Raw genomic sequence first — 26,516 nt, 5'->3', positions numbered from 1 at the left:
TCATCGGATCCAGTTGCTGCATTTTCATTCCAAATAACGCGCCGTCTGTTTATTCAGCTATAACCAGACTCCATAAAATTGCCCATCTGTTACACCAAGATCCAGGCACCTGGACATGGTCCGGTTGGTTCTGGAATATAATTTCCGCATGGGGATGGAAAATATTGTCCTTCCTAGGTATTGCAGTAGCGATCATATTCAGCTGCTGTCTCTGTATACAATGTGGCCCTGCGATTTGCGGCATTTGTGCTACCTCTTGTATTCCTAGTCCCAAGCCCCGTTCTAAATCCCGTTCCAGGATAATTCGAGACGAGCAAATGATACTGTATGAAATGATAGACGGTATCATGAAAATTGATGTTTCCTGATGGAAACGTAGTGACAAGGAGGGAATGTGGAAAAGTAAATTTTGCCATGTTCTGTGTCCCTACGTGTCATCCATCATATGTTATGTGTGCATGATTAAATATGCATATGTATTCCCCATGTTCGATTAATGACGCAATTACAGTTGTGTCCACCTCTAGTATGCCAGTTTCTAGTTCTCGTGAATACTACGAATATCAGGCCTATGTAAAGCTACGTTGCCACGTTTCTCAGTGTGCACGTTATTCCATTATAAAGTCCCCGTTTCTAGGCCTCAAAAGGGCCTGGACACCAGATTCAGCTCCTGTCTCCTAAAGCCTCGCTGAGGAGCGATACAGCCCCCACCTGTATCCTCGACCCTTCACTTACTTCCTGCCTCACAGTGCCCGGTTCAGCCTGGCTCTGCCTCTGAGTCTGCCAAAAGTATGTTATGATTCCAGTTATCAGTTCAGTCCTCCTTCTCTGCATTCCTAAACTACTGAATCGCATCAATAGTTTCCGTCATTGTCTAGCCTTTCCGGCTCCATGTAAGAGAAATACTGTATTTAATGGTCATTTCATATTCTTCATCACGTACTACATGTAGAATAATGCATGGTCCAGTCTTAGAATCAAGTCAGCCTTTCCCCTCCTGACTTCTAGTTTATATCAATATGTTCTCTAAACATCAGATACTAGATACTGCTTAGGTACATGTCGCCCTGACTCTCCAGACTTCAGTCTCTGCTCCTAGCACAGAGTTCATAGCCCCCAGTTTCTCCTAGTGATACGTCATTGCTAGTTTGCGCGCACCATCAGGTTAGAGGTCCCGGCTCCTTAGGTAGCCCCCTCCATGGTTTCCGCCCCATTCATGACATATTCTGTTACGTTTGCATCACATGTCTATGTATACGCCCTGTTACACCTCTTTTTCACCCTTATCTTTCGCGACTGCTACGCGTCACACCCTTTGCTCCACCCACTGCTCCGCCTATCATATGTACTGTAATGCAACTGTTTTACTATATATGCTTGTGTATTGTTATTAAATGCTAGCGCGCTCATCCCAGATCCAGCCCCAGCAGCTGCTGGGCCCTGCCATCCTATTCCTATGCAGGTTGTCCTGTTCCTGTCCTTTATGCTGTAATAAACCTGCGAAACTCCTACTACCTCGAATTTTGACTCTTATTTATTGAGCTATCTGTTATTCATTTATACATTCAAAAATAGGGTATTATTTATTTATTTACCACAACTGTTGAGGTAGCACCATGCTGGAATTCCAGCCTAGCTGAATCCTGTTTACCTTCCTGAGAAGGAGAATAGCCTGCCCTGTTATGCAGCAGGCTGTTGCACAATCCGTAGCGTCCTCCTACATACGACCGCGGATCGCGATTCAGTCCGTGGCGCCTTACATCACCGTGTGGCACAGTCCACCGATATTGTTCTTAGAAAGTTAGGGGTATGCCCTGCAATGCTCTCATACATACTGCGGCCGACCATGATGTCTTTTCCCCTGGGACACGCCGTGGAGCCATACGGCAGCCTGCTACCGATTATAAAACTTTGTAGTCCTTACCTCAGGTCTAGTGAATACATTTTATAATGTTCTGAATAGCCATTCAGTTCAAATAAATAGCCATTCTACTACACGGGGGTCAACTTCCTGCTTGTCTTCTTCCCATGATTCCACATTCTTACTCCCAGAAGGCTTTGGTAAGGGTTTTGTTACAACTTGCCAAGATGGCGACCTTTTTTTAATCTTTTTTACCACTTCTTCCCTATCAAAGATGGCAAGTGTTTTATTACTTTCTGTCTATGGGTATATAAGGAGCGGAATCCTTCATTTCCTTGCATTGCTACACTCCTTGCTCCTGCTGATGTGTCCTCGCTCCTGTTGGAGAATATTGCTCTCGTCTGGTGTTTCTTCATCTCTGTTGGCACTTACTGTTCCTGTTTCCTTGGAGCCTTCTGCCCTGGAGTTTCCTGTCTTCTGGCCTGGTTCTTTGGTGAACTCTTTTGGCCCCGTCCCTGGTCTTCGCCTTTCGCCTCCTTTTTAGTTTCCTGGAGTCTCCACCTGCCTAAGAGTTTTTTTCCCTTTAGGGAAAGCGAACAGAAAAAGTCGGGAACCTTTCCAGCGCACCAAAGTTGATATGAAGTTCAAATACTGACATGCTCTACACAAGAATGAGCAACCAGATGAAACACACCCGCAGGCAAATGGGAGTTAGATCACCCTGGGGTATACTGGCAGATTTGCACTCCCTAAGCCCACTAGATTAGGGAGCGCTAAGTAGGAGTATAGATATGATGGACGAATTACTTGCCTTCTGTAACAATGTATCTGCTATAGACACAGTCTAGCCGCAGATTCCTTAACTTAGAATATCCCCAGGCATCAGACTGGATCCGGAAAACTTTCTGCAGCAGCAACTCTGCGTGCCGGGGCGCTGTCGCACTGCTCCACCCTGAAGTCATCCACAGACGGGAAGTCAGCGGAGCCATATAAGCCCCTCCCGGTGCGCTGACGTCAGTTTTCGGCAGAGAAACTTCTCCATACCACATCGAGGATCCACCACCAAAAACGTTGAGAGTATGGGAACAGTGTGCGAAAAAGATGAAAAAGAAACAGAAATTGAATGGTGAAAAACAGCACCATAAAGGACAGTGCCAGGCACTGTATACTGAAAAATAGTGAAGGGAAAGAGCAGAGCACTGCTCTGAGAAGCAATCATGCAAATGCGAAGGCTAAAACCTCCCCGGAGGCAGAAGAAGATGTGAAAAAACATCATGGCAGACGACAAAGTCTGCAACCACAATATGTTACTGGGAAGGGCAACAAGTTCGGAACACATGAGCAATGACAACTCACCACAAGTCGGCACCAGAAAAGGACGTTGTATCCCTGTAAGAGACCTATAGACTGAGGCAGAGCCAATATACTTCAAACCAATGGACTTCAGGGGAGGAAAGAGACCCCAAGGCGATTGAGAAGAGGTGGGGGGAGAACATTAGTAGACCCAACACTGGTCGACCCAGGGCGTAGGGATGTAAAAGGACACATGACACATGAGCGTACCGTCCAATAACGAAAATGGGTGGAGTAGAGCAAGCAAAACCGAATAAAGCATCCAGTCGAGGAGTGAAGTGAAAGATGTCACCCCGCAGAAAGACAAAGCCACCCGGAGGGAGGCGAATGCAGAAAACCTAACCTGAAAAGGTGCTCGCAGAACAGGGAGGATGGGCGGGTGTTAAGGAATCTGCGGCTAGAATGTGTCTCTACCAGATACATTGTTACCGAGGTAAGTACCTCGTCCATCTGATAGAGACATCTAGCTTCAGATTCCTTAACTAAGAACAGATACCAAAGCCATACCCATAGAGGAGGCGGGTCTGCAACTGAACCCCACAAAGTTCCAGAGAGTACTTAGCCATCAACAAGGTGACGAAACACAGTGGGGACCGCAATGCCAGCGCAAGCACCAGACCACGAAGTTTTGAAAGAGCGGAAACCAATGGGAGGCAAAGGCACCACAAGCCGTCAAAGAACAGCACGAAAACCCCCGTGTGTGTATACCGGGTTGAGAGGAAGAAAGCACAGAGCCAGAAATGCTGGTGCGGAAGTGAGAGTTCATGGCTTCATAAAAGAAGATGAACTGAGCCTAGGGTCCGATGGATCTGCAGGATCTGATGTGTCGACAGGAAGCAAGACCCAGCGAGAGGACAAAACGGTATGACCGAGTCCGCGCATACCGGTGGAGTATGCACAACAGTAGAAAAAAAGCACAGTTGAACCTGCACCAGCTAAGATACGTGGGACAGGAAGCCGACCCATGGCCAGAAAGTGCCGGCATTACCAGAAACACAAGACACTCCAGTACGCACTAGCTCCTTCACAAAGACATGTGAGAGGGAGGACGGCAACAAGCAGAAGCACCCAGAACAGGACCACAGCAAGACTGGTATTCATGTGGAAGACAGGAATACACATAAGCATACAGTGTGGACGCCAGAACCACACTAAGTATAGGGAAATCCCCCTGTAGGGTAGTGTGAGCAGCCCAGAAGTGAAGGACACATCACCAGGTAGGGAACCGGTAAAAAGGGGCCTCCGGCAAGTCGAACACACACACAAGAGCATACACCATGAGCAGACCAGGGCAAAGACCACAGACACCACAGCAAGGAAAGTTGCCTGCACGACCCCGCTGTGGGAAGAGCACAGAGCAGATATTTATTACGAAAGATACACATCTAAAAAGGAGGTGTTGAATAATACAAGACTAGGGTACATCATAAGTACCAACAGTCATGTTGGAGCAGTCTCGACCAGGACAATGTCCAGATCCGTAAGCGACATCAGCCACCCGTCCGGGAGGTGCCATGGTCCCCCGCTAGACAGATGAGGAGATGGAGCAGGACACTAAAGTGGAAACAGTCAGGACCAACGTAATGGCCTAGGGATGTACTGACAAGACCACCCAAGAAAGAGAGTAACCTGAAGAGAACACTTCCCCTTTAGAGTGTTCTATCAGGAACCCAAAGCAGAAGCGTGGAAAACACCTGTGCAGAAAGCAGTAGGGAAATAGAAAAAACTCCTGTTTGGGAAGTGCCCAGAAAATGAGGCACAAGGCGGCAGTGTACAGCATAGACGTACATGGCAAAGAGGCCACCGCCTATAGACACACAAATTACTACTTGTGTAACGCTATATCTGTAAGAGACATTAGTTAGTGATAGATTTCTTACCTCAGAATATCCCCAGGTGTCAGACTGGATCAGGAAAAAGTTTTTGCTGCCATTACCTCTGTGCGTCAGTGGGTGGCGCGTGCAGCTCCGCATCCGTCGCTGACATCGTATGCGCCGAGATGACATCACGGAGACTACTTAGGCCCCACCCATGCAGGCTGACGTCAGTCTGTACACCACTTTCCGCGCCAGGAACGCAGAGCCATGCAAGATACTGACCATTGGTGCATAAAACTAGGGCCCTAAAAGAGATGACCTTAACCCCAGAAATCAGTTCGCAGAATGGGGAGGATGGGTGGGGCGATAAGGAATCTATCACTAACTAATATCTCTTACAGATATAATGTTACACAAGTAGTAACTTGTGCAACTGAAAGAGACACGTTAGTGATAGATTCCTTACCTTAGAATAGATACCTCAGCAATACCAACCCCGATGATGGGTCTGTGTAGGAAGGTAGATCCCTGACTATGGTTGCCCCCAACTTTTTGCCTGGTGTTTTGCTGGTTTTCTGACTTAGTTGACCTGGGGCCCTGCTATTCAGGACCCCAGGCCTACTGCTCTCTCTGTAAAATGGATTCCATGTACCTTAGGTACATATCTAATTGGATACTGAGTCACCTTATCAGTCCCTGTACAGTGTACCTTAGGTACCCAGGGCATAGGTGTACCCAGGGCCTACCAGGGGATGCAGCATCTATTATGCCACCCCTGGCTGGCCATCCAAATCTGACACAACTGGCTGCACGACAGCTGGGGCAAGGTGGTGTAATCACCCTTTGCTTTAGATATAGTATACCTATATCTAAACCTCAATGGGCACACAGATCTCCTATCAGTCACTCCTATGGCAGGCCTTGACAATCCTGAAGGCAGAGTGCTTGGAATCGTGTGAGATGGTGGTCTGGCATGAGCTGAGCCTGTCTGCGGCTTTCGGGATCTATCCCTTAGCCGTTCCCATGATAACGCATACCATATACTCTTAAGTGCATTATAATCCTCGCGGTTATATGCCAACTCTGGTATCGCTTTATCAAAACATGTCGAGTAAGGTGTCATACGAATTGGAATACTAACCCCTCGCCAATTCTGGCGACGGGGTTAGCATTCCACCCTTCTAGAGGGACACGACATGTTGGTAACCTGTAACCCCGGTTAAAGTCTGACATAGCCTCAGCGTCCACAAAATGGATGCTGCCACCGAGACACAAGTCTGCCCTCCTGCTGCTGGGAGTCCTCCCAGAGCAGGAGGCAAGGACAAAGGGTTTCCTGCCAGGGGCGGTGCCAGCACCGTCCCAGACAGGGTTTTGTGTATTCTAGGTAGGCAGGGCTTTAGAGGAAGGTGACTGCAAGTGGCACCCCGGTGCTCACTGTGCATAGGCCGGCTTGAACCAGTTCCAGGGGCACACCAGACCCTGAGCTGGGGAAAGCCCGCCAAAGGAGAGGGGTGTAACCACCCCCCTCCTGGTCCCACCCATAGGGCAGGACTTAGTCGCGTGCCAGCCCCCTTTTTCAGGATAAAGGTAGGAGCAGGCCCCCTTCCAAATTAGATCATCTTTGAATCCTGAAACTACTTTCCACGAAAGGAACTCAAGACTTCTTCCCAAGATTCTCCCTTGTGACTAAGGAGTAGTCACCCTGCAGCAGCAGGCACCAACCAAGCTTCGCGGTTTGTTGCCAGTCTCTCCTTCCGATCAAGACTGCTTCATCACGACGAGAACCGGCTTCCCTGGCACCTCTGACCTCAACCTACATCATCAGCCCAGCTGTGATCCGTGGGTGCGACGAGACCTCGAGGGACCGGCCATCTTCTGAACTGCACGACGCTTGTCCAGCACGACACCCGAGTGACCCTCGACCGAATGCTTTGGGGTAAGAGAAGCCCCGACCCTGAGCAGCTCCAGCACCGAAGTTCAGCCCCCTTGCATCCACGAAATCTGCGTGGGGCCCTTCTGCTCTTTGCTGCTCACCGCGTTGTCCAGGTCGCTTGCCCGTTGGCTAGTGGCCCCTTCACGACGCTCCACAACGACTAACACTGCTGGTCTGGTTGCTCCAGACTGGCCCTTGCTTCCCTCCATCAGAGAAGTATCCTGGGCCCTCCTGGTCCACTCAAGACGCCATTTTAGGTCCACCGCGTGGGCCTTGCATTTGCCAAGACTTATTGCCCCAATCCTGGGTTCAGCGACGTCAACAGCAAGAACCTTCGTGGGACAGCTCGCCCCTCCATCCTGGTCACCGACAACGCCTCCTGGTCCGAGAGACTGCAGAGCCCAGCAGCGCCCACTCACCTGACTGCGGTGACTTCGCCCGGTGCCATCCTGGTGCCCACTTAATCACTGGCTAGTGATTCAGAACTTGGTCCCCTCTGCTTTCAGGTTTTCTTCTTCCCTGATCCAGGCTTGGATCTCTTCGAACTTTTCTTCACTGGCCGCCTGCCAGCAACTTCTCCTTCAGGCTCCTGGTCCGTCAACGTGGGTTTCCGACGCAACTTGAACCCTATGCAGCCGCAGCCCCTGGGCTAGGTAAATCCAGCACTCCGGTGCCCCAGCATAGTCCAACACTCCAAGTGTTCGGATCCACTCCCGTTTTCGTCCCAGCTAGTCGGGTTCGCCCGAGAACAGTAACTTTGTGAATTCTAGTTTCCATAGACTTTGTCCCGCATCCCGCGTGAGAGTGCACACTCTGCACCCGAGTTCCCTAGGCCTCCTGCTAGAAATCTAAAGGTTCAGTAGTCCAGTCCTAGCGATCCCAAAGTCTCTGAGAATCGTTACTTACCTGCTAGTAATTCGCATTCCACTTTTGTAGTATATGGTTTTTCGTGCCCCTCGGGCATTTGTGTAAATTGTGCAACTTGAAGTATTTTCATAAGAGTTTTGTTGTGTGCTTAGCTCCCTGTCTCATAAAGAGCCAGGGTAGTCTTGTTATAAATAAATATACTGTTTATTTTCATAACAACTTGTGTGGTGTCCTTTCACTTGGTGTTCAAGGGGTAATGTGATGGTAAAACAGCTGGCTTAACACGCCCTCTAGAGTCTTAGCCTTAGACTGCTCGTATCCATGCTACTAGGATAGCTGGTCTATAAGGTTGACTTACAACCAATCATCAATAAGGGTTGTTTGGACTGATATATAGTGATCACTAGAATAGTGAGCACTGCACATCAGGCCAACTTCTCACAGTCTGCGAATACGATTACACCAGAAAGTCACGGAGGACAGAACGGCCAAAGAAGCCGTCTTTCCGGACTTGGCTGTCAAGGCAATAATGCTTGGTAAAGGCATGCAGCGAGGACCACGTAGCTGCCTGACAGATATCCTGCAAAGGTACTCCCCGTTCCAGAGCAGTAGGGGCTGCTGTCGCCCGAGTGGAATGAGCAGGCAGTCCTACAGAAGGCTCCTTCTTAGCCAAGGAGTAACAAGCTTTAATATACAGAACTACCCACCGAGAGATGGTTTGTTTGTGCACAGCCCGACCTTTCTTGGCGCCCACGTAGCCAACAAAGAGTTGATCATCTACCCGGTACTGTTGTGTGCGCATCAGGTAGAACGAGAGCGCACGTTTTGGGTCCAGGCGGTGGAGCCTCTCTCCCTCCTTCGAAGGTTGCAGAGGCGGAAAGAAGGTGAGCAAAGTGATGGTCTGCCCGATGTGGAAGAGCGTGATAACCATGGGCAAAAAAGAAGGACGGGTCCTTAACACCACCTTATCCGGATTAACAGAAAGGAAAGGAGGTTTAGAAGAAAGAGCCTGGAGCTCACTCACTCTTCTGGCAGAGGTGATAACAACCAGGAAAGCAATCTTTAAGGTGAGAAGACGTAAAGGACAGTTGTGAAGCGGCTCAAAGGGAGCACACATCAAATAAGTCAACACAAGATTCAAGTCCCACTGAGGCATTATAAAGGGGACCGGAGGGAACGTGTGTGTGATGCTCTTCAAGAAACGACTAACAGGGGACTTGAAAAGAGAAGGCTGATCTGGAAGCCTTAAAAAGGCGGAAATGGCAGAGAGATAGCCCTTGATTGTGCCCAGAGCAGAGCCCTGCTGGGCCAGAGAAAGGAGGAACAGAAGAACTTCTGAAAGAGGGGCAGAAAGGGATCCACAGCCTTCGCAGTGCACCATGCCATAGATTTGTTCCACCTGCAGGCGTATACCGTTTCAGTGGAGGGACGCCTGGCTGCCAGAATGACATCACATACTTCAGGAGGAAGATCAAAAGCCGTCAACTGTTGCCGCTTAATCTCCACGCATGGAGTTGGAGGCTGGACAGGTTCGGTGGAGGAGTGTCCCCTGCTGCAGCGACAGAAGATCCTCCAGAAGAGGCAGTCGGATTGGGGGATCGATCGCCATGCTGAGTAGCTCAGGATACCAGTATCTTCATGCCCAATCGGGAGCCACAAGGATCACTTGGGTCTGGTCGCGCCGAATCTGGGCAGAAGTGGTATAGACGGAAAGGCGTACAATAGACCGCAACTCCACTCGCGATGAAAAGTGTCACCTACCGAGTGCCGCCTTGGAAATTCCAACGTGCAGAACTGATGACATTGCGTGTTTTCTTCGGTGGCGAATAGATCTAACCAAGGCTCTCCCCACTGCTGAAAGATACCTTGAGCTACGTCCGAGTTCAAACGCCATTTGTGATCCATCAAGCACTGGCGCCTGAGTTCGTCCGCCCTGGCGTTCAGAGAACCTGCCAGGTGTTGAACCACCAAGGTAATGCCTTGATGGTCCAGCCATGTCCAGAGGCGCAGAGCCTCCTGACATAGGGTCTGTGAACATCTGCACTACACTTCCCCGGACAGAGGGAAGGAATGCCTTCAGTGCAAGTCGGATCCCGAAGCTCCAACAGGTTGATATGGAGCCGGGACTCCGCCGGAGACCAGAGGCCTCTGATCTCCACCTCTCCCAAGTGGCTTCCCCATCCCAGGAGGGATGCATCCGTCACCACTGAGTACTCTGGTTGGGGAAGGGAGAGCGATCTGCCACTGACCCAATCGCGATTCGTAAGCCACCACTGCAATTGTCGTGCAGTGCCCTCCGAGATTTGGACATGATCGGACAGGTTGCCCTGATGCAGCGCCCCCTGGAACTTCAGGTCCCACTGCAGAGCCCGCATATGCCATCTGGCATGTTGAACTAGCGGGATGCAGGAGGCCATCAGGCCCAGGAGCCGGAGAGTCATCCTGACTGAAACCCAGAGTAAAGGCTGAAAGATCGGAATCATAGCCTGAATATCCCAGACTCGCTGCTCGGGAGGATAGACCCAAAACCGCATTAAATCCAGACCCGCTCTGATGAAGGGGAGCTTCTGAGAGGGACTCAGGTGCGACTTCCGATCGTTGATGGAGAAACCAAGCAAATACAGGAGGTCGGCCGTAGTCTGAAAGTGGGAGACGACTACTTGGGGCGAGCCCGCCTTCAACAACCAGTCATCGAGGTAGGGGATGACTGACACCCCTGACCTGCGCAGGTGAGCTGCGACCACCGCCATCACTTTCGTGAACACCCGAGGGGAGCTGGTAAGGCTGAAGGGGAGAACGGCGAACTAAAAATGCTCCTGGCCTACCGTGAACCGCAGGTAACGCCGGTGGGCCGGCAGGACACGGATGTGAAAATATGCGTCCTGCAAGTCCAGCGCTACCATCCAGTATCCTGGGTCGAGGGCAGCCAAGACCTGAGCCAGAGTCAGCATCTTGAACTTCTTCCTCAGGAAGCGATTGGCGTTCCGGAGGTCCAAGATGGGACGCCGACCCCCTTTGTCCTTCTTGGGGACCAGAAAGTAGTGGGAATAACAACCACGTCCTACTTCTGGCCCAGGAACGTGCTTGATGGCCCCCATGGCCATGAGGGCTGTGACTTCCAGCTGGAGAAGCGCAAAATTATCCCCCGACATGCGGTGGAACTGATGTGGCATGGCTGGGGGGGGAAGACTCGAAGGGGAGGGAGTAACCCCCCTCGGACAATTTGCAGCACCCACCTGTCCAAAGTGACACAACGCCAGTGGGGGAGGTGATGTTGAATCCTGCCGCCCAATGGCGTGGGGTGCACCCCAAAGCTCGGACCAGAAAGGATCCGAGGCGGCTCCTGCAGGAGCGGAGAAGGACTGGCCCGTACGCTGGCCCCCTGTGGCGCCATGGCAGCCACCACGCCCACGGCTGCGCTGGGGTTGAGATTGCGCAGGCTTCTGGCTGAATGAACGTGGAGGGGCGCCCCTTCCGTTGGCACGAAAGGAACGAAAGGTAATCGTGGACGGACGCGTGGTGGAGAAGCCCAAGGACTTGGCTGTAGCCCGATAGTCTTTGAAACGCTCCAGCGTCTGCTTATCGCCAAACAGGCGAGTACGTTCAAAAGGCATGTCCATGAGGGAACTCTGGACATCCCCCAAAAACCCAGTGGACCGGAGCCAGGCATAGCGACGCAGGGCCATTGTTGTGGAGATTGCTCTCCCTAAAGAGTCAGCGGTGTCCAGCCCACACTGAATGGCGAACTTAGCGGCATCCTCACCCTCGGCAACAGCCTGGGACAGCACATCTTGGAGCTCTTCAGGACACTGAAGCAATACCTGTGCAACCGTATCCCACACCACGTGGGAATAGCAGCCCAAGAGGCACGCGTCGTTCACCGACTGCAGCCCCAAGCTGGCCGAAGAGAACAATCGCTTGCCAAACTGTTCCAGCTTCTTAGAGTCCTTATCCGGCGGAGCCGTGGGAAAGGCACTCTGGGACGTCGAAGCTTGGATGCCAGACTCTCGGGAGTATGGCGAGTGGTCAGAAAAACAGGGTCGCCCGGCGCCGGGCGATGACGCCTGGCGACTTATCCACAGGGGCTCCTGTGGCCAGCCGTGACCAAGTGCCCAACAAGACATCAGTGAGGGCGTCATTAAACGGCAGCAGGGGCTCCGACGAAGTGGACGCCGTCAGGAGCACCTCAGTGAGGAGATTAGTTTTGAGGGCCACCGTAGGGAGATCAAGGTGGAGGACCTCAGCTGCCCTACGGAGCACCATCGTGTAAGAGGCGCCCTCCTCCATGGTGGGCCAGAAAAGGCAAACCCCGGGTCAGAGGAGCCGTCGAGGTCGCCGGCATCCTCCAAGTTGTCCGCCCGGTCCTGTTCAGAGTCACACTGACGAGCAAGAGGGTCCTCGGACCACTCCCAGTCGTCCTCCACCTCTGCCGCATACGGTACAGACCGCTGCAGCAGGGCAGGAACCGGGGAAGGAGCAAACGGCGTCGGAAACGGTGCCGAGAAAGGCGGCGGGAATGGCGCCGGTCGGGGCCGAACCGGCGCTGTCCCCCAATGTGGATCCCAGGTAGGAGCAAAATTGTCCTGGAGCCTGGGCAAGGGCGGGACAAATGGCACCCACTGCGGCGCTGGAGGCGGAGCCGAGGGTGGCGCTGGGTTCGGAAGCATTGGACCTTATGGCGCCGTGGCCGGAACCAACGGCGCAGGATCCCATGGGGCCTGAGGGCGCGCCAACGGGAGCCCAAGGCCTAAACAGGCGGTCCATGGTAGCAAGAAACTCTTGCACCTGTGCGGGAGTCGCCGACGGACCCGGATAAGGTGGGTAGGCCGCGAGACTCCCGGGCTCCAAAGGAGCCACAGGGGCATAACCCCTGTCCCCCTCTTTCTCATCCGGGGACCGACGGGGGGACTTCGGAGAGCGACACCGCTTCTCGACTTCTTTTTGTGTCGTCTCTTACCCGAATCCGAGGGTGAAGACTTGGAGCCCGAGGAGCGAGGACTGTGGCTTTCTCTGGAGCAGACCCTGGATCAGGAACGGTGCTGGGACGAGAGCCGGACCTCCAGCAGCTTCCGGTGCAGCTCCCTCAAGGCTGTCGGTCCATGGCCCGACAGTCCAGACAGGACCGGGAGTCGTGGTTGGTATCCAGGCAGTAGAGGCAGACGTTGTGGGGGTCCGCCATCGACATATTGCGACAGCAGGCCCCACAAGACTTAAACCCAGGCATCCCTACGTGCACTAGAGTGAACCAAAACTTATAGGAGACAAAAAGTCTCAAAAAGGTAGTCAAAAAGTGGCTAAGGTACGTGCTCTAACCAGATCTGCGCTTACTGTCGCGGAAATAGAAAGGACTGACGTCATATCGGCACATACGACGACAGCGATGGACGCGGAGCCGCACGCGCCACCCACTGACGCGAAGAGGTACTGCTAGCGAAAACTTTTTCTGGATCCAGTCTGACGTTTGGGGATATTCTAAGGTAAGGAATCCATTACTAACGTGTCTCTTTCAGATAAGTCCAGACAGGGCTGAAGTACGAGAAATTATTACCCATCCCAGAGAGTGGAGGGTAGAATCAGTCACCACAGAAGCGGAAGAAAGAATGCAGGCACCCCATGATTGCGAATATACCAGGGTGTCCCAACACTATGCGCAAACACTGAAGAAGTGTGCCGCGCAGCGGCTCTGCCCCAGCGCTATACGATGGCAGAGCGTCAGCCATGGAAGAACTGTGCCGGAACGGAACACAACTAGTGGCCCCAAGGGACAGTGGCTGGCGAAAAGAAGAGCAGCCAACATCGACAAAGAGGAGCACAGTGAAACTGAAAAACACCCCTGTGAAAGGCAGGCGAGGCAGAAGACTCACAGTAGGGAACCTCTACCAATGCTTCGAAGTACTACGGACAACTGTAGACCCCAACCCTAACTGAAAGTGCAATAGAGCGACGCCAACCTGTGGGTCGCATAACAGCAAAAATAGAGGACAGGCTGATCCACGGAAGAACCTCTGTGAGGAATACTCCACAGGAGCGTACCAAGCCTTCCTTGTAGGAAGGCAGCTACACAATAGCCAGCAAATACCCCACATAGGGTAAGTCTTAACCCCAGCAAGGTGGCTTCTTCTTGAGACAAGCTCACAGACAGAGGACTGAAATGAAGGCAGAACCAGCTGACCAGCTGTACTGAGCAAAGGCAAACATGGTGGAGTAGCCTCCTAGACCATCTGGGTATTACGTCATGAACCCAGGGTCCAAAACAAACAAGGCAACGCTGCCTATGAAGAAAAGGCAACACAAAGTCATACAACTTATGAAAAAGATAGGCCACAAGGACGAGAAAGCCAGGCCGCAAGGGCCAGAAAATTACGGGAGACCAGACATGAGGCGGGAAACCGCTGAATCAGCGTGACAGTCAAAAAGGTCCGCGCCATTGAATAGCAGATCCCGAAGAGCGTCCCGAACATTGTCGGGAAAACGATTATCGCGCAGCCATGCATGGCGGCGCAATGCAACTGACCGGGCCATTGCCCTACCACAGAGTCAGTAGCGTCCAGGGTGGATCACTGGGAAAATTGTGCCATCCCCGGCCATCAAGAAGAAGGCGATGCAAGTCAACCCTGGGCCCTTCTGGGAGAGAAGGAAGAAGGAGCTCAACCATGTCCCAAAGGGCAAAGGAAGGAGGTGCAAACACGCAAGACGTGTTCAAGGCACGGATGCCCCAACTGGCGGAGACAAAAATGTGACGACCACATGTCTCCAGCCACCGAGAGTCCCTAGTGGGAGGTAGCAATGGCAGAGCGGAAGAAGGCTGCAAGGCGAAAGCCGCCTGGACAACCAGACCCTGAGCTCTAGGGTGAAGGGACAAGCAGACAGGATCCTCTGAAGCCGGGTGATGCCGGCAAGCAATGGCCCAATCGACAGGGTCACCAGAGGAGAGCCATGCCCAGGTACCAAGCAGGATGTCAAACTGAGACCCACAAAGGGGCAGCAAAGAGTCCACGACCATAGGCTCTATGTGGAGGAGATCCCGTAAAGGATCAGAGAGCAAGGAAACCACAGGGGGCTGCAAGCTTAGAATAACCGCAGCCCTGCGAACAGCCCTCGTGAAAGCTGCACTAGCCTCTGTCACCATTCTGGGGGACAACAAACCATCGGTCGGGGACGGTTGGAGGCTAACTCATCCAATAGACAGTATAGGTGGAGGAGCCTGACGTTGATCCAAAGGCCATGGAACGCCTGACACCTGGACCAAGGGGCACGGAAAAAACCCTGGGCACCGTGAGCCCAGAGGGATCTCATCCTCCTGTAACAGAGGAGCTGTAGGCACCGGCGTCAACCGACACCGAGACAGCGTCGCATCGATGTTGAGAACCTCCAGAGGGGACTCGATCTGAGTGCGGGCTAACGGCGACTCAACCTCCAGTGCAGGAAGCCGCACAAGGCTATGCGGCGACAGGACGGGTGGGCTGGATGGACGACTGGTATGCCCCTCTGGGCTGTGTCCCGACATCGTATCGACTCCGGAACCGGAGTCGATGCATGCAGCCGGCGCCGAGGACGAATCCACCGGCGAAGTCCCGACATGAGTGCCTTCATCCTCTGTGGGACCCGAAGGCGCACCAGGGAGAGGGGGTGACCCAAAGAAAGCCTGGAGAGCCTTTGAATAGGCCTCCATCTGGGTCCTTGTCGCTCCGACAGCCGGGAAGTGTGGGTATGGGGGAGACGACTCCTGGGTGCCTGTGCCTGGCAAAGACCGAGAGCAGCGGGCCCCAGCTTCACGTTTACGGGAGGACGTCCTCCGTGACTTATGCTTGTGCTTACCTGTCTCTGAACGACGTCCGCGGGAAGGACCCCATGAGCGGACCTGAGAGGGAGAACGGCGGCGTGAAGGCACAGGACCGGACATCCGGGCAGCCAGCAGCTTCATACGACGCTCCCTTAGGGACTTTGGTTTCATCTGCAGACAGGAGTCACACTCTTCGGAGTTGTGGTGCACTCCCAGGCACCACATACATATCGCGTGCGGATCGGTGACAGACATTTGGCGCGTACAGGTCTCACATGCCTTAAAGCCAGAAGGCATCGCACACAGTTCCGTGATGCCGAAGACGTCGAGAATGCCTGAAAGACAGTCTAAGGAACCGCTGGTTTTCCTGGATCCACGTTGGGACGCGGAAAAGAAGAAAACTGACGTCAGCGCGCCGGGAGGGGCTTATATTGCTAAGCTGACGTCACGTCCGGGGACGACGTAAGTGCAGAGCTGTGCGGCGCCGCCCCCGACGCGCAGGTGCTGCTGCGGAAAGTTTTCCGGATCCAGTCTGACGCCTGGAGATATTCTAAGTTAAGGAATCTGCGGCTAGATGTCTCTATCAGATTATATATGTAGGCTTATAATCAAGATAATAGCACAATGGTTGAATTGTTAACGTTATTTTCAAATCTAGTAATGCTGCTTAAGCTTTTCCTTCTATTTATCATTGCAGCGCACGTATTTCAGAATGCTTCAATAAATGATTGAAATGCCAATTCAAGTATTTCTTGTGTCCCCCTTTGGGCATGCAGGAGTTACTAATGAAAGTGACTGATATGTTTCCACGATTTCCTTGGGGAGTTAGAGTTGTCATGTTCTGAGGTTGCACATGCCCTCTGGCACCTTGTAAGGTTTAGAGGTCCAGAGGTGCACTGTGAGCTACCCAGGACTTAGGCCAAACATATCCTGATGGTGTGGGTGGAGACAGTCTCGCACAGTTTTGATGTTTATGTTGTCCAAATTAACAGTTTTACTGATTTAGTATGAACCATACGACAAATGGATGTAAGCATCCTGCATGTCAAATGCCACCATCCAGCTTCCAGGGTTGAGTGCAGACAAGGATAGGGTAGACAGTTTATAGTACTGCATGCAGTTTTCAAATAGATAAATACCTGGTTTCCAATAAAGAAAATGGGATCATAGTCTGTATTACAATCATGATAATTTATTTTAGGTACTAGTGTTTGAGAGATTGAGCCAGCTAACGTGTTTCGCCCCTTGCGGAGCGCTCAGGTCTGGGGCTTTTTCAAGTCTAATAAAAAGACAGATTGGTTTCCCTTAAAGTACCAGTTACATCTTTGGTAATGGTGTATCTGGTAGAGACGATTCTAGCCGCAGATTCCTTAACGTAGAATTATCCCCAGGCGCTGGATCCGGAAAACCTTTTTTCTTGCCACAGCAACTCTGCGCACTGGGGGCGGCACCCAAGACTCCACCAGGACGTCGTCCGCGGGCGTGATGTCAGCGAGGTCACGTAAGCCCCACCCCAGCGCACCGACATCAGTGTGTTTCGGAGAACTTTTTCCGCACCACCACGCGGAACTAGTGCAAACAAAAACTGTGGGAGCATGAAAACAGGGTGCAATAAAGTAGTAAAAAAGAAAAGCAAGCAAGCAGTCCACGGTGCCCCAACAGCACCACAAAGCGAGTGCCGCACTGCAGAGCAGAACACCATGACCGAAAAGACCCAACCTGCAGTCCAAAAAGGGCAGCCCTACAAGGGGAGGGAGACACCACCCAGGGTACAGATAAACCCAAAATATCTGCAAGAAAGGCAAGCAGATGAAGGAAGACCGCAGCCATATCCGAGACCAATAAAGGGGAAGAAGCACAAGCAGACTAGGGACCATGAAGACCTTATACAATCCCTTCAAGGCACCCCGAGACCCCGCAAGGGCCAGGGACCGAGCCATAGCCCCGAAAACTCCAACCCAGAAGACTGCTAAGGAGGAGAAAGCCCCAGAAGCAAGGGACACATAAGGAAACCAGAATCCACCCCAAAAGACCAACCAGAGCGCACCTCCACCAGGAAGAAAGCAAACAGCACACCAAGAGGGCAAAGACACCCTAGAAAGGCGAAAGCAAGCCCAATCCAAGGGGGAGGGGCACCCGTAGCGACCAAGCCACCCAAAGGGAGGCACGTGCTGAAGGCCCAGCAGAAAGAGATCTCGCAGAACGGGGAGGAAGGGCGGGTCGTGAAGGATTCTGCGGCTAGAATAGTCTCTTATCAGATACACCATTACCGATGTAACTGGTACATCTGATAGAGACTACTAGCTGCAGATTCCTTAACGTAGAATAGATACCCTAGCCATACCCAGAAGGGAGGAGAGACTGCGAGAAGAACCCACCATCCCAACAGAACACAGAGCCCCAACAGAGGATGCATCATGAGGCAAGGAGGAACGGACCAGCCCCACCAGGCATAAGGGTCACGGGCACAGGGAGGAGCGAAGAACCTACCACGCCAAAGACAAAAGGCAGAGGGAAAAGAAGGGCAGAGTCCCCCTCAGGAGAACGCCACCCCCACCTCTAGCGAAAGGACGGCGAGCAGAGAGGCGCCGCACGGCAGAGGACAAGACAGGAACGGCACAGAGCCAAGAGGCACGGACGTGCGAAGGAGGCACAGGCGCCCAAGACCCCAGCAGAAAAGAAGGCGAGTTCGAAAAGAGGTCCTCAGGAAGAGCCGACCCAGCGGCAGAACTCCGGAGGAGCCAGGGCAACAGTCCAAGGGGACGACCCGGAATCGAGCACCAGAAAGGGGGGGGGGGGGGGTCAGCTTCTCCAACGCAAACCAACACCAACCCGATACCTCAAGCACCGAAGGGGAACCACAGGCACAACTCCACCAAAGGAAGGCCGAAGGTCGCCCAAGAGCTTGAAACCAAGAAAGAAAAAGAAGAAAGGCCGCCCCAGGCGGCATACAGGGTCACCAGGGAACGCAAGGAACCCCAGAAGGCAGTCACAGCTGCCTGGCTGAAAAGAGGACTACACAATAGTCAACCAGTATTCCACCTGGGGTATGACACATCCCCAATAAAACCAGGGGAGACACCTCTTAGGGGTAAACCCCGCAGCAGAGGAAGAACGAAGAGGGGCCGTAGACAAAACCACAGGCGGCTTACCAAGCAGCCAAAAGAAGACGCACCAAGAAGGTGAAGGGCTGAACCAGCAGTCAAAAACACAACGAGGGCAACAGCAAGACCTCGAGGGCACACTCCAACCAAAACCTATACACATCAGCTATCCAGAGGAGCCACAATAATTTCAGGATGCAAAAAACACAAGGCTTAAGGGCCATGCCAGCAACCTATGTGCAGAAGGGCCATGAAAAAGGCCACCAAGGCAAACTTCAACTAAAACCAGACGGTAACGAAAGACAGAGCTCCAACAGAGCAATAGGATAAACGCCACCCAAAGAACACACAAGAACCGACCACTGAAATTCAGAGGGGGGAGAAGGGCGGAGTCCCGCAAGGAGCTGCTGAATTGTAGAATCCCCGTGAGTGTTCAACAGCAGGACTCCGTCAAAGGGCAAATCAACCAAGCGCTCCTGGATATTTTCTGGGAAGACACCATCTCGCGACCAGACATGGCGGCGGAGGGCAACAGAACACGCCATAGCACGGGCGCCAGAGTCCGCGACATCCAGAGCTGAGCGCAGGATAAACGATGCTAACTCGCGACCATTGAGCACATGGCTCAGCAAGGCGCCACCTCACCGTCCCCGGAGATGCAGGGCAGAAGGGACTCCGTGGAATCCCAGAGGGCAGAGGTAGCCCTGGCCAAAATACAGACCGTGTTGAACACCTGCAAAACGGCGCTCGAAGATGCAAAAACATGACACCCCCAAGAGTCTAACCCACGGGCCTCCCGTGACAGGGGGAGCAACACCGAGGTCAAGGACGGAAAGGCTGCCTGAAGAACAGGGCCCTGGGCAGAAGGATGGGAAGAAAGGCAAATGGGCCCATGTGGAGCCAGGCAGTGGCGCAAAGCAGTGGCGGAGGCACCGGTCCCCCGTAGCAGGGCACCCCAGGCCCCCAAAAGGGAATCATGGAGCAAAGCATCAAAAGGAAGCAAAGGCTCCCCCCCACCAGAGCCCTGGTGGAGAACCTCCAGCAAATGGTCAGGAGGCACCGGCTCGACCAGGTGACCCATCTGCAGAATCCCACCAGAAGGGTCAAATCCACCTCCAGTACCACCTGTCGCGCAGGAGGAGAGCGCGGGGTCGGCGAAGCAGACCAGGAGCGGTGCCGAACAGGTGCAGGCACGACACCGGAGGGGCCCACCGCCGGTCAAGAGGGACGGGGAGAGGCGATCCCAGACCCGGCTTCAACCCGCGGCACCATCCGGCCCGGGAAAGAAAGCCGCAGGCGCCAAAGCGGTGCCAGCTCGGCCTCCAGGAAGGCAACCGACAGTCGAGAGGACCGAGGAGAATCCGGGGACGAGCCCCGAGTCCCGGTGACCCCCTGCGACCCACAGGGAACCCCGTGGGGCTTTGCGGCGAGGCGGGAGCACCGTGGGTCAAAGAAGGGAACCCCGAAGAGCCGCACCTCTGAGATACCACATCACCCGCTCCTGAAGCCGCACCTTGCTGCGCCGGGGACGGATCCGCTGGCGACTCCACAGCCGGCCCTGCGCGAGGCGAGGGGACAGCGGAAGTCTCAGGAGGAGGGGTGGGGCGCAAGGAGGCCTGCAGAGCCGCAGCATAGGGCTCCATCTGAGCCCTAAACGCCACCTCGCCGGGGAACGGCGGATAGGCCGACGTTTTAGGATGCACGTCCTGAGAGGAACCTGCACCCGCCACCAACCGAGGACCAGGCCCCGGAGGCAGGCTGGCAGACTTACCCACCGGCGAGCAACGACCAGAGAGCCGCGGGGAGGACTGTGTTGCAGCCGGAAGCGGCAGTTCTTGGACCCTTCAGGGGACAGACGCTGGGACGAGGCCGACTTGGACAGGCGGGCCGAAAGCAGCTTCATCCGGCGGACTTGGGCTTGAGCTGCTGGCAGGCATCACAGTCCGTGGAGTCGTGGTGTTCACCCAAACACCACATGCAGATGGGATGAGGGTCCGCCGCCGACATCGGACGCGCATACTCAGCACAGGTTTTGAAGCACGAAGGCATTGCACACAGTTCCCACCAAACGACGGAAGGCCTGAAAACAGGCGAGCAAGGTAATCCAGATCCGCGTGGCATGCCGAAAAAAAGAAAACTGATGTCAGCGCGCTGGGGTGGGGCTTAGGTGACCTTGCTGTTGTCACGCCTGCGGACTACGTCAGGGCGGAGTCCCGTGGTGCCGCCCCCAGCGCGCATAGTTGCTGGGGAAGAAAAAAGGTTTTCCGGATCCAGTCCCGCGCCTGGGGATAATTCTACGTTAAGGAATCTGCGGCTAGTAGTCTCTAGCAGATAAGTGGTCAAATGATGAAAAGATCAGCAGACCGAGTCTGTCTACTGCACTTATCCCATCAAAAGCAGACGAAATAGCATGTTTATACCAATGAGCCTGTATCGATGTTTCCCAAACCTTGGGTGGGTCCAATAGATAGTGAGGATACCTCCATTTAGATCAACTCGAAGGAGCGAATGCACTTGTCCGCAAGAAGAATGAGAAGGATTGGCACAGACCGACTAATACTGACCACGCTGAAAACCAAATTAGCAAAGCTGGACTGCAGTGACTATAAGCCTCATCTTTTTATCCATACCTTTGAGGATATTTATGTATTGCTGCCGTGCTATGGGGCAAGTGCATTCACGCACTAGGTTAAGTGGAGAAAGTGGCGCCCTGACAGTGGCTGGGTGCAGCCTCCTTTGAGGTTGAACCGGGACCAACTCAGAGAGCACAACAGGAACCTTGTCTCCTAGCGTTGATGGGGTCGGTGACTAAATTTCAGGAAACATTGTGGACTGTGGTACTGAAATCGGAACTGGAACCAGAGGCGACCCCGTGATGGGCTTGGCAGGTCCAACTGACACTGTGGGCGAAACTGCAGGGGATATTCCGGATGGAGGGTCCCTCAGCTCCATGAGGCTCAAAGGCGTGCATGAAGGAGTCGGCAAGGATTCGAAGAGTCGGAGCATGGCACCACTGAACTTTACGATATATTTCGGGTTGTGCCGGAGCAGGTTGCGGGATAGGCTCTGATTTTGATTGACGTCAGAAGCACGTTTGAGACGAATGGTGTTGCCCTTTCACCTTCTCGGAAGAAACTTAATGGCCGAGTCCTGCTTAGATTCCTTGTGTTTTTTCTACGACTTACCCGGTGACATTGATTGAGATAAAGACAGATGTCTAGAACTGAAACCTCTCAATCAACAGCAACAGGGTGAGTGTAATTCCCCATGTGCATTGCCTCCCCCTCCCCCCTAAATGGGGAAAAGTGGTGATTTCTCCCAGTTTATAGCGAAACCAGAGCGGTACCCGAATATGTGGAAGATATATCGCAGTCTATCCAAAGAGTGATACAATTTAGCAAGATGTCATCGGTGTACAGTGAGATTTATTTGTTCACACACTAACTTCCAGGCCAGCCCCACGTCTGCACATTCACCCACACCTGTGCCGCCAAGACCTTTATAGCCAGGGCAAATAATACAGGTGAGAGGACACCCTTGATGCAAGCCACTTCGTACGCTGAATTCCTGCGTTGTGTGGCCATTAATGCCCACAGCATTTTTGGTCAATTACCTCTAATTAAATGAAACAAGAATACTGATAAATGTGAACAGCAATGTAGCAACATATCGAAGTTGCAAAACTTCCACATGTTGACCCATGAAAAGTAGTCAGCCTCCGACTCCAGAATTAATTTGCGCATCTTCAAATATAGCCTACACCAACTTTGGGCTCCCAAGAATACTCAGACGCACAAGCACATTCTTCCTCATCTACCCTTGCTCAAAAAGCACGTTCTCATGAAGTAGTATATACATTGCCTTACAACTGTTTTGCCTCAATTTCATTGTCACTCCCCACACTTCTTGTGTGCCTAATGCTGCAGACAGACATTTATAATGTTGTGTGCAAAACCTTGGAACAAATATCCACTACACCTCCCACAATTTAGGATTTTGAAACGCATGAAAAAAAACACTTCTTCTATTGATGTATTTGTCCCTAGCAGACTCTAAACTAGCTGTACACGTTGATAATCTAGCAGCAAAAATGAATTAGGGAACGTGAGATGACAAAATGACTATAAAGTTTACTCAAAGCTTTAAACTACAAGTATCCTCTGATGCTTCAATATGTAGGATATGCATACAAGGAGGCAATGTAGATAATGTAGATAATGTAATAACACTTCTCAAAGGCTTATAAGATGTGTCAAATGTAATATGTTTATATGTGGCTTAAACGTATACATTTGCTAGTTTATATAAAATTAACAAAAACAGGTTATAATAATGTTAAATCATATTTAAAGCAAGTGGAGAAACTTGACAAAGCAACATGGCTAAATTCTGGTAAACATAGCCCATTTCATTGCTCTTTCCTTTTGACTAAGCATACTAAAAAAAGAGTATCCGGGTGTGACCAAATTTCTTTGAAACAGAGGTAAGACAATGAAAGATTAACTATATTTAGAGGCCCAACCTTGTCTTCAGCCTCCCTCTTAACTCGCTCCTCCTCTTGACGTCTACGTTCTTCTTCTTGTCTGGCTTGCCGTTCTTCTGCTTCCCTTTGGCGCATTTCTTCTAACTGCTGCTGTCTCCTGTGCTCCTCATCCTGTAACTAATTAAGGATTGTTTTGAAAAGTCATGTTTCCCTTCACAAAAACTAAAATAACTATTGCTCAATAAGAGCTAAAGAACAAGTTACTTACCTTCGATAATGCCTTATCTGGTAGAGACTATCTAGCAGCAGATTCCTTACCTTTGAATTTCCCAGGCATCAGGCTAGATCCCAAAACTTTTGCTGAGCAATACCTCTTGACCGCGACGTCGGGTGGCTCCATACGGCTACGCGTGACGTCGTCAGTGTTCAGCATCAGATATGACATCATGGTGCCTATATAGGCGCCACCCAGGCCCGCGGACGTCAGTACTTTTAATTTTTTCAATGCCAGAAGCGCAGAGCCACAAAGTAACTGATGTAGTCCTTTGCAAAACTAAGGCCCTGAAAGGGGGGAAAATAACCATAGTCCTACAAAATCAGTCCGTAAAGTGGGGAGGCATGGGTGGGGCTGGAAGAAATCTGTAAATAGATAGAGTCTCTAATAGATAATGCGTTACCGAATGTAAGTAACTTGTTCATCTGATAGAGACTTATAGCTGCAGATTTCTTATCTTTGAATCAGAGACCCGAGCCATACCATACCAGCAGTGGGTTGCGGACTCACCACCTAAACTAAAAAGTCATGCAGGTCTGACCGGGCAAAATGTCTGTCCCTGCGCACCTGACCATCAAGGCAGTAATGTTTTGTGAACGTGTGCAAAAAAGCCCACTATGCTGCATGACAGATGTCTTGGACTGGGACAACCAGAGACAACGGCTATAGACGCTGCTTTTCCCCTGGTGGAATGGGCATTTAATCTCTCAGGGGGCTGCTTCTTTGCCACGATATAACAGATCTTGATGCAGATAACGACCCAGTGAGAGATGGTCCTTTTCTGCACTGCCCTTCCGTTCTTCGCTCCCACGTATCCCACAAAGAGTTAGTCATCCACCCGAACTCTTGTGAGGCCAATGTAGAATGACAATGCTCTTTTTGGGTCTAGCGAATGGAGACGCTCCTCTTCCTTAGAGGGATGCGGTGGAGCAAAAAAGGTGGGAAAAGTGATGGACTGACCCAGATGGAATGGGGTCATAACCTTTGGCAACAAGGATGCTCTGGCAAAAAAAGCAGCACCATGTCTGGAAAGGAAATAAGCTAAGGAGGCGAGCAAGTTAACGCCTGCAACTCACTCACTCTCCGGGAAGATGTAATCGCCACTAAGAAGGGTGTTTTGATGGTCAATAGCCAGAGGGGACAATTGTGCAAAGGCTCAAAGGGAGCACACATCAGATAGGTAAGGACCAAATTAAGGTGCCACTGTGGCATGGGTACAAACAAGTGAGCCAGCCCGTTTAGAAATCTATTACAGTAGGAGACTTGAAGGGAGGGGGCTGGTCTGGCAGCCGCACAAAATCAGACGGAGCAGAAAGGTAACTCTTGCGAGTTCCTAAAGCAGAGGCTTGCTGGGCAAGGGTTAGAATGAATAAAAGGACAGTTGAAAGAGAAGCAGAAAGAGGGTCAATGGACGTTGCTGTACAGTTTAATATACATTTCTGCGGCAGGCATACACCTTCTTAGTGGAGGGCCGCCTGGCTGCCAGAATAATGTTACAGACTTCAGAAGGAAGGTCAAAAGCTATTACCTGTCCCCGGTCAATCTCCACGCATGGAGGTGCAGAGTTGACAGGTTCATGTGGAGGAACCTGCCCTGCTTTTGCGACAGAAGATCCTCCCGAAGGGGCAGCCTGATCGGAGGATCGATACTCAATATCAGAAGCTCTGGATACCAGACTCTCCTTGCCCAGTCCGGAGCCACAAGAATGACTTGGGCCCGGTCGCTCCTGATCTTCTTTAGAACCCTGGGCAGGAATGGTATTGGCGGAAAGGCATACAAAAGGCCTGAGCTCCACTCACAACGAAAAGTCTTGTCGAGCGATAGCCGCCTTGGAAACTCCAGCACACAGCCACGCTGACACTGCATTTTCTCTTCGGAGGCAAACTAATCTAACCAAAGTTCTCCCCACTGCTGAAAGAGACCTTGCACCTCCATTGTAATCTGCTAGGCATCGACGGCTGAGTTTGTCTGCCCTGGCGTTCAAAGAACCTACCAGGTGTTGAACCACCAGGGTTGTGCCCTGCTGTTCAAGCCATGTCCAGAGACGAAGAGCCTCCCAACAAAGGGTCCACTCCCCATACCGCCCTGTTTGCTGGAGTACAACATGGTGGTGGTGTTGTCCCTGAACACCTGCATTAACTTCCCATTGACAGAGGGAAGAAATTATTTCAATGCCAACCGAATCACTCGGAGCTCCAGCAAATTTATGTGGAGCCTTCACTCCGCAGAGACCAGTATCCAGGATAGAAGCTGAAATATAGGAATCATAGCCTGAATATCCTGGACTCGCTGCTCGGGAGGATAGGCCCAATACTGCACTGTGTCCAGAACGGCTCCGATGAAAGGGAGTGTCTGAGAAGGAGTCATGTGTAACTTTGGTACGTTTATAGAGAACCCCAACGAGTGCAGGAGGTTCGCTGTAGTCTGAAGGTGGGAGAAAATGTCTGGGGTGAGGACCCCTTCAACAGCCAGTTGGCGAGATAGGGAAAGAACGACACCCTTAACATGCGCAGATGAGCTGTGACCCCAGCCATAACCTTTGTGAACAAACACCCGAATGGCACAGGTAAGGCCGAAGGGGAGGACGGTAAACAGAAAGTACTCGCGACCTACCTTGAAACGAAAGTAACACCTGTGGCCCGGCAGAATGGGGATGTGAAAATACACATCCTGAATGTTCAACGCTACCATCCAGTCTTCTTGGCCTAGGGCAGACAAGACCTGAGCCAGAGTGACCATTTTGAATTTCTCCTTTTTGAGGAAGAGATGGACAGTCTGAAGATCCAAAATGGGCCGTAACCCCTTGTTCTTTTCCGGAATCAGAAAACAGCGGGTATAACAGCCACTGCCTACTTCTGAAACTGGGACCCTTTCTATACCTCCCCTGGCCAAGAGTTCCTCTTGGAGCAACTTTAAATGATCCTCCGTCAGCCGTTCCTGATTTGGCTGAATAGGAAGAGGAAAAGAAAGAAAAGGTAGAGAGCAGCCCTCCAGGACTATCTGCAAGACCCACGTATCCGATGTTATGGATCTCCAGTGAG

General features: G+C 52.0%; 1 protein-coding gene across 14 annotated transcripts in view; it reads right to left on the bottom strand.

Moving 5' to 3' along the window:
- AFDN (afadin, adherens junction formation factor) overlaps nucleotides 1–26,516 on the bottom strand; it is a 1,642,835-nt gene that overhangs the window by 129,891 nt on the left and 1,486,428 nt on the right. For all 14 annotated transcript variants that reach the window (XM_078648844.1, XM_078648846.1, XM_078648851.1 and 11 more), the window contains one exon: nucleotides 23,241–23,378. In XM_078648844.1, the coding sequence (XP_078504970.1) occupies nucleotides 23,241–23,378 (138 nt within the window). The remainder of the gene's footprint in view (nucleotides 1–23,240; nucleotides 23,379–26,516) is intronic.

This window comes from Lissotriton helveticus, chromosome 6 (genome assembly GCF_964261635.1).
Source record: "Lissotriton helveticus chromosome 6, aLisHel1.1, whole genome shotgun sequence".
NCBI classification, from domain to species: domain Eukaryota; kingdom Metazoa; phylum Chordata; class Amphibia; order Caudata; family Salamandridae; genus Lissotriton; species Lissotriton helveticus.
Note: the sequence above shows the minus strand (reverse complement) of the source record. Positions and strands in the feature narration are given on the sequence as shown.